General features: G+C 45.5%; 1 protein-coding gene across 3 annotated transcripts; it reads left to right on the top strand.

Annotated features, from left to right (window-relative positions):
• The first annotated feature begins 40 nt into the window (after positions 1–40).
• agfg2 (ArfGAP with FG repeats 2) lies at positions 41–8,027 on the top strand. Of its 3 annotated transcripts, XM_047049224.1 has the most exons (14): positions 50–186; positions 673–766; positions 1,885–2,000; positions 2,171–2,315; positions 2,881–3,004; positions 3,199–3,303; positions 3,470–3,502; positions 4,516–4,716; positions 5,334–5,406; positions 5,526–5,569; positions 5,809–5,895; positions 6,066–6,185; positions 6,683–6,753; positions 6,948–8,027. In XM_047049224.1, exons 2-14 carry the CDS (start codon positions 713–715, stop codon positions 6,993–6,995), a joined length of 1,221 nt encoding a protein of 406 aa, XP_046905180.1. In that variant the 5' UTR covers positions 50–186; positions 673–712; the 3' UTR covers positions 6,996–8,027. The 3 variants fall into 3 exon arrangements, with proteins under 3 accessions (XP_046905179.1, XP_046905181.1, XP_046905180.1); XM_047049223.1 differs by having other exon boundaries at positions 41–186; positions 6,683–8,027; XM_047049225.1 differs by lacking the exon at positions 3,470–3,502 and having other exon boundaries at positions 45–186; positions 6,683–8,027.
• The last annotated feature ends 250 nt before the right edge of the window (positions 8,028–8,277 follow it).

Here is an 8,277-nt window from a genome sequence, read left to right as displayed (position 1 = left end):
AGGGTAAAGCAGCAGACAATGCGCCCAAAAAAATATTTTATGCAGGGTGTCTTCCTTCCTTCCTTCCTTAAATACATGTGTACTTCCTACATGGTGTACCTAGAGTTCATAATTAGACTACTTTGTCATTTACAGGCGTGCCCGTTAATCGCGCTTGAGTTACGTTTCATTTCGTCATGGTCCAAGGTTTGGCGTTTCCTAGGCTATCCCGTACCGTAGCCTCTCCGCATGCAGAGCATCGCCTAGTCCAAGAGATTATAGGCCTATGCCATGCTACACTGGTCATTTCATAATAGCTTTCAGACGCCTGGTTTCAGATAAGATTTCCTCACAGTCTCGCGCATTCTTTCACACTGAATAGTTAAGCACCGAAGAAAGAAACATGCATCCTGGAACACCCATGTTGTGAACTGTAGCCTAAAACGTAATTATTCCGCACTGCTTGTTTTCACTGCAACCGCCTATTTCACCTTCCTGAACACCTGTCACGATCACCATGTGCATCCCACACACCAACCCCCCCCCCCCCCCCCCCCCCTTCTATTTGCTTTATTTTTTGTTTTTAACCACAATTTATCAGCATTAGAAGCACAAGGAATCTGGAATGTTCTCACTTGCATGCACATGTTCCATTTCTTTTGATCTATTTCTCTCCCCATTTCTTCGTCTCAGGCGAGGACTCAACCCTCCCCATAGAGTGAAGTCTATCTCCATGACAACCTTCTCCCAACAGGAAGTGGAGTTTTTACAAAACCATGGCAACGAGGTGAGTGGCAGATGAGCTGCATCTATTACCGATGGGGTCAGGTGGGCACGAGGGCGGGACTTGAAGTTGCCCCAGAATATTATTTGTCCATGCACCTAGATCATAATCTCACCTGGATAATTTGACATCATTTGATCTAATGGTCAAGTATATTTGAAAATATTCCTCCCACAATGAATTGGAAGAATACAGATGAATGATAGTATTACAGTGGTATTAATAGTGTTATCATAAATTATATATGATCCTTAGTGGGTTGAGGCTAGGGAAGATATTTAGGTCGTATCTACAGTGTAGATTCATCAGTGTCTCCAGGTTATGGCAGGAGTATTATATCATACTCCTACATACTGTACCTACCCATCCAGTATTATATCATACTCCTACATACTGTACCTACCCATCCAGTATTATATCATACTCCTACATACTGTACCTACCCATCCAGTATTATATCATACTCCTACATACTGTACCTACCCATCCAGTATTATATCATACTCCTACATACTGTACCTACCCATCCAGTATTATATCATACTCCTACATACTGTACCTACCCATCCAGTATTATATCATACTCCTACATACTGTACAAGATGGGCTCTTCTGCAGAAAAGGTCCTATCTTCTCAGGAACAGTAGCTGCTGGGTCCCTTGTCTCTACCAGTCAGACCAGTTCAGCTTCTCTGCAAGACTGAACCAGAGCAAACTCTATAGCACAATCCAGCAACTAAGCTGCACAGTATTTGTGTATGTGTGCGAGAGTGTGTGCTGCTCTGAAAGCTTCTTGCAAGATCATGTTAAACAGCTGCAGTACTGCAGATACATTTGGTATTCAGCGATGTGTGCATGTGATGATTCACACATGAGTATTTGATCAGGAAATGTGAGTCAAACTTATAAACTAGTTTGAGGGGAGGAAGAGATATGTGTTATTCAACATCATGACTTAGAATGCATGCTGAACATGATGGTGGCAGTGTAGGTTAGATATTCATTTCAATCACTTGTTCTGCCAAAATTTGGCATTTCTCCAGGGATGGTTTGACATTGTTATCTCGTGTATGTGTGTGCGTGTGTGTGTGGGTTGGTACACCCTTGTGTGTGTGTGTGTAGGTTGGCAGGAGGACTTGGCTGTGTGCGTTTGATCCAAAGACAGACGGGTGCTTTGACACGAGAGACACCCAGAAACTGAAAGAGTTCCTTCAAGACAAATATGAGAAGAAGAAATGGTAAATACTGAGAAAACAGTGTACTAGGTCTACACACAGACACTTATGTACACTATTGTATACTTATGTAGTGCGCTAAAATGACTGTAAAACTTGGATGGTGAAAATGTTGATCACATTCCATTATAATTCCAGATAATTTGAGTGTCTTTTTAAAATTCCTTTTTTAGGCATTTTTCCAAGAGTAAGAATCGTAGGGAGGTGGAGGGTCCCTGGGCCTCGGGGGTCCAGGTATTGTCTCCAGCTCAGGGACCCCTGCCTGCTCAGGCCCCCTCCCACTCCATGCCCCCCACCGCCAGACCCTCACGGACACTGGTGAGACACTGGAACTGGGGGAGAGAGAGAGGGAGGGAGAGAGAGACTATCTTAGGAAGAGGGGGGGGGGTGGGGGTGGAGAGGAGGAGCGTCGGAGAAGTGAGAAAGATCATTTCTGACAAAAAAGGCAGATTGGATTGAACTGAGAGAGAGAGTTAAAGGTAGAAAGGTGGGAAGAAAGAGAGTCAGAGACAGACGGGCAAGTCATAACAACCTCGAGCCAGGAGGGCGAGAGAGAGAGAGACTAAAGAGAAAGATCAAAAAGGGAGAGAGTGAGTGATCTCAGAGAGAGAGAGAGACAGAGAGAGAGAGAGAGAAAGAGCCCAGAGACAGAGAGCGCTCAGAGAGTGAACCCAAGCGGTGGTATACTAAAGACAAGAGGCAGGTGACCAGATAAAGAACCCCAGGACATTCTGCCATCAAAGCTACAGTGGTGTCAATTATAGATGGGAGATCAGCGGAGGTCCACAGCATGACTGGTTCTCCCTCTGTCGCCCACCCTACCACCCCCTCCCACACCCCTTCACCCCACCCCACCCACCCACCCCCCTCTCCCTCTCCTCAGTCCCAGTCCCAGATCTCCTCCTGGGACCGGGCGCCCCTCGCTGTGTCCCCCGCCGACATGAGGACCGATGTCTTCACCGCTCGGCCCTCACGATCCCAGAGCTTCAGAGACCCCCCTATGAAAGGTGATGACTCTGCCCCCAAGGGTTGGGGGGGAGAGGGGACTGTCGAACAGAGACAGGGGGTGTCATGCCTCAAGCAATACTTGTATTTACCGTGTTCTGAATTGTTGTCTATCTCGCTCTCTTTTGCCTTTTCTCTCTTTCTCTTCTTCTCCGTCACTGAATCTCTTTCTATCTCCAATGTCTCTCTCTCTCAGATACTCTTCTTTGTGGAATAGAGAGACAGCGTCCAGGGTCTCTCTCCTCCGCCATGGGAGCCCAAAGTCACACCCCTTCATTTCCCGCCCTCCCCAGACCCTCAGGTAGCTTTTTGCTCCCCATCAGAGCTACGATCAACTGAACATCCTGGTGTCCCTTGCTTGTCTCCACAACTACATGTTTTCTTCTTCCTCCCCCCTCCCCCATTCTCAACCCCAAACTTTATCTCTCTCTCTCTCTCTATCAATCCTTATCTCGTTTATCCTTCAGCCAGTAGCACTTTCAAAAACAGCTTCACTTTAGGTAAGCTACCAACTGAAATACTGCTTTTGAATGTATACTGGATGGCTGTTATGAAGTGCTTTGTAACAAAACAATATTTTAAGGGTGTATTACATGATTTATAAATACGTAGATAAATGAGGAGCATCTTTCAGTAGACATATAGTAGACTACAGTGGTGGAATAGAATTTCATAGTACACTCTATCATAAAAGTTGCATGCATTATCTTCAGGCCTTCCCATGCTGATGGCTAGCTAAACAGTGCTAAGCACGCAGTTTTTCTCAGGGTTGATATTTCCTCTTCATCAGTTAGCTTCATACTTCAAAGACCCAGATCTAAGGAGCGTCCAGGTCAAGGACAGAGAGAGAGGCCGACCGCACCCCCAGAGGATAAAGAACAAGTTTTGAAGTTGAATGCTATTTTTAAAGGAATATTCAGTACCCCAGCCAAAACAAGCCCAGTGATATTTCACTCTGTTGTTGAACATTACTGTGCTAGACAGTAGTACTATGTGGGTCACTTAATCACAAGCCTTAACATTCCAGTGCGAAGTATTCTAGGAAGTATGCAGTGATGCTGCTCTGATTGGCCAGAACAAACTTTATCTAGGATATGTTTAACAGATCCACTTTAAGCTGTCTTGATCTCTTACACAGTCAATTCCTGTTAGAATCTGATGGCATTCAATGTGGCTAATGGTGGTGCAGTTGACCGTTTATTTAGTATATTTAGTATGTGTTCACAACATGATAAAAACGTACTGCATACTGCTATCCCCTTTGTTGAAACGTATTCAGAAAAAGACAAGCAGGAACCAGGGGTCCAAATCCACAGACGTAGGTTCAGGAGCAGACTGTTGAAATATGTCTACTAGTGTTAGGAGAGCATGGAAACCTCCCCACCAATGATTAGGGGGCAACGCAAGAAGAAGTGTTCATGTTTGTTCCCACCAGTGTTCAAACCGAACCTAGACTCCCTTGTCCAGGTCACTCAAGGGGTCTTTAGACGGCCATCTTTGTTTTGGTCAACAGCAAGTCGTACGGTCTCTGCCTCGGGTGCCTCTGCGCCCTTCAGGGCCTTCCCCAAGTCTCTGAGCGTGGACTTTGGGGGTCTCGGCCAGCAGCACGGTGCCCTCAGTGTGCCCCCCCAGGCCCCCAACTCAAACCCCCAGGACAGGTATGCAGCGCTGTCTCAGCTGGAGGGGGTCTACTCTGATGCTTCGCCCGGCACAGGTAAGGGTAATGAAAGAGTGTATGTGTGTGTGCATGCCCCAGTGTCAGGGTGCCATGTTTGTGTAGTGGGGAGAGAGCGAGAAAGAGAGAGAGAGGGGGCGGAGCTAAGAGGGAGAAATGGGTATGTGCTCATCGATGTTGCATAACGTCCTTACTCTAAATGCCAAGGCTTTTAGCGAGTGAATTATCCCCATTGTGTGGTCTGCTGTTGCCGTACCACACAACTGTGTTGCCACAGAAAGACCTTGAAATAAAATATAATGCATTGTTGTGTTTCATATATTATATTAAGACAAAAGTATTAAACGCTGACGTTCACAGCAAAGTGTGAAATACATGTAGGAAAATATAACTTGCGCATGATTGAAACTGCCTCAGGGATTTCTTCATGCTTCGTTGCGTTCTCTTCTGCAGACTATCATCGAGGTGTTGATTTGATTTCATAGAGACCTTAGATTAATAGTATGCTTAACTATCAGATGAAGTATTTCCCCCAAAGTGTTTAATGTGAAATCTAATGATGTGCACACCTTTAAGAAACATTGAAAACTTTGAACCCTATTTCTCAAAACAACACAGTTGCACTTAATCCCTGAATTTACGTTGTGACTCTCTAGCGCCACCCGGTGGATTACCGCAATACAGCACCCTGTTTGGAAACAGGCTGTCTTCTAGTTCAACCCCTGCCAGGTAATTTTAGTGCTGTGAAAAAATGTTTTGGTCTCAGTCAATGTAAAATATTTATTTTAAATGTCAATTTGATTAATTGTGCAATAAACATATATTATTTTTTAAATCCTCCACTTAAGCTCACCAGGGGTAGAGACTGTCTCCAACTCCCAAACATTTGCAAGTAGGTACTTTCTTTTTATCAATATTTTGAATGTTGACTATCTGCCATTTTCACTTCCTTTCAAACATCAAAACATCCAATACAGTTAAATAAAGTATGAATCAGTGGCGAACACAATATGTTTTACCACCGAGAAAATGGTCAATGAGTCATTGCCCCTGGTCATGAATGTATCCTAACCGACTCACTTGTCTTTTTGTCCGCCCCTCTGTTTCCCTGCGTCCCTCTCTGGGTCTCAGATTTCCCCAACCCATTCAGCTCCGGCTCCGGCTCCACTTCCCAGCCTGCTCTCTCCCCCAGTAACCCCTTCAACAACGCCACAGGAGGTGAGATGGGCTCAGTCTCAATAATCTGGAGAGGCCCCCCCTCTCCCAGCTCGTCTCTCTCACATATTGAGATGCACCCCTTCATTTGCTTCATTTGGATTGGTGGCTAAAATGAACTTTTTTGGAGATCCTATGTGTAACACAACACGATCCATCTTGTGATTCTATAGGTGATGCCGGGGTGTTCACCACCTCTCCCCCCTCAGTGTTCCCCCCCTCGGCTACTTTTCCCTCTCCCGCATCCCAGAATGCATTTCCCCATGAGCAGACCAGCAACCAGGAAGCCAATGGTACGAAACATCTATCGAATTTACAATTTGTATTCCACTGCATTTCTCTTCCGATCCATACAAATTGTGTACCGCAGGCAATTTCCTACAATACACGAGTAACTCATGCCAGAACGTGAGCACAGATCTAACCATTTTGCCTGCAGTTTATGAAGAGTATATCGAGTTGCCAAGAAGCGCATGGCAGTGCCGTTGGGTCCTGCAGCTGCCTCTATAGCATGTCAGCTGTATGTGTTTTGGCCAAGTATCAAATGAACGCAGTCTGACAGTCTCTAGAGCCCCAGCTCCTAGTTCTAATAATTCACTTTCACAGCCCCCCAGACCTCCAGAGTACCAATTCACACAGGCGATACACATTCAGTTCTTCTTACAGTATGCTGCCAATGTTGCTGTTTGGTCACAAACACAGAGTGGCAGTCCTAACAATGTTTCAAATGGTGCTCGTGTCTGACATATCTCTCTTTGGGGGGCGTGTTTGTGTGTTTCGCTACATGCAGGTTTTGCCTCATTCCCTGCACCCGAATCTCAGCCCAAAGTTCCTCGTCCAATGTCAGTGAACCCCTTCACAGTGAGTGCCCCCTCACTTCAGACCCCCAACAGCAACAAGATGCTCCTCTGTAGCACTTGAGGAAATGGTTTGGAACGGCATCAAGCGAACTGCTCAATGCAAGAGGAAGTAACGGTTATTCAAGAGTTCCCTTTTTGGCAGAATGGGAGCTGGCGTGTAGTAACTCTGCCCCCCCCCCTCTCTCTCTCTCTCAGGGGAATGTTTACCCCAGCAGAGGAACTTCGCGAAACCCTTTCATCTGATACGGGTGCCCGTGGGCCTCTCAACCCACCCACCTCTGGGAACAGGGGGACGGGGGACGGGGGGGCGGCGAGGAGATGAAGGGTGAACTTGAGGCTGCTGCCATTTCAATGCCTCTCCATTCTTTTCACTCTCAGTGAGAGGTCTAGTATTCATGCAGACCCCCTGTGTGTCCTGTGTTTACGTGTCTGCGTATTTCTGTGTGTGCGCGTGTGTGGAGAGAATGCGCGTCTCATTAAATGTGCATACAGTGTCTGACTTGTGTGTGTCTGTATGAGATGGGCAGAAGGAGAGAGAGTGCGTGTGCGTCCATCTGTGTTTTTCGCGACGCGTAAATCCAAGGGGTTTGTTTAATAATACTCAGAACCCACCTTTAGGGCTCTGTCCATGTCATGACCTCCGGGTGCGTGTGTGTGTTCACCACCTCGACCAGAGAAACACACATTCACACACATTGCTGCTTCCTGCTCCCATCTCCAGCTTCTGTGCAACAAACCTGCCTATCAGTTACAGTGTACTGTATGTCAGCTGTTTTTTGAAGTCTCAGATAATAAGGCACCCAAACCCGCCAAACACTACCAATCAGCCAGTTAGAAAAAGGAGATTTGCAGCTGAGTTGTCAGTTAACAATTGGAGCCATGAGAGGTTCTTAGTGACGGTTATGCCAGCCTTAATAACCTCCTGATGCATGTGAATAGGAGACCATAACAAGACAGGCTTTACCAACATGTACTGTGGGTGTGTGAACATGTGGAACATATGTGTTTTGTTCTAATGTCGGGTTTTGGTTTGGAGAATCATTTGTGTTACAGTCTCAGGCTGCATGTGCTTGGAGGGCTACAGAAGATGCTATTGAATGTAAAAGCAATTTAAAAAAATGTATATTTCATCTCTTCATGCAATGGACCAAATGTTTCTTGTTGTGTTGGGTGACATGGAGGTGCGATACTTTTTTTTCATGAGCAAAAAAAAGATCCATTTAAGTCTTTGTAATGAGAAGGATTCATGTTCATAAAATCAATTTGTTGCTTCTTTACAGTCTTCAGTCTATTCATTAGAGGCGAAAGCTGTGTTTAAGCATCTGTGTGTATGCAGAAGCTGTCCAGTAGCGTTAGTGTAATGACGTTTATTAACCGGCAGATGACGCATGCCGTGCAATAATTTTTGACCTTGTGCAGAAGGTTACATATCATATTGCATAATCAGTCACAAAGACATACAAAAGTACATTTTGAGATATTTTCTTAATACGTGCCTCACAATAATAACAACAACAATAAGTCC

Source organism: Hypomesus transpacificus, chromosome 25 (assembly GCF_021917145.1).
Source record: "Hypomesus transpacificus isolate Combined female chromosome 25, fHypTra1, whole genome shotgun sequence".
Taxonomy (NCBI): Eukaryota; Metazoa; Chordata; class Actinopteri; order Osmeriformes; family Osmeridae; genus Hypomesus; species Hypomesus transpacificus.
The sequence above is the reverse complement of the archived record's forward strand: the minus strand, read 5'-3'. Positions and strand labels throughout refer to the sequence as shown.

Bases quoted from the DNA above. Each gene is read 5' to 3' on its own strand.
- agfg2 (XM_047049223.1), top strand. From the start codon at position 713: ATGACAACCTTCTCCCAACAGGAAGTGGAGTTTTTACAAAACCATGGC. The intron at 2,001-2,170 runs GTAAATACTGAG...TTCCTTTTTTAG, and splicing joins AAATATGAGAAGAAGAAATG to GCATTTTTCCAAGAGTAAGA. The intron at 3,503-4,515 runs GTAAGCTACCAA...TTTGGTCAACAG, and splicing joins CAAAAACAGCTTCACTTTAG to CAAGTCGTACGGTCTCTGCC.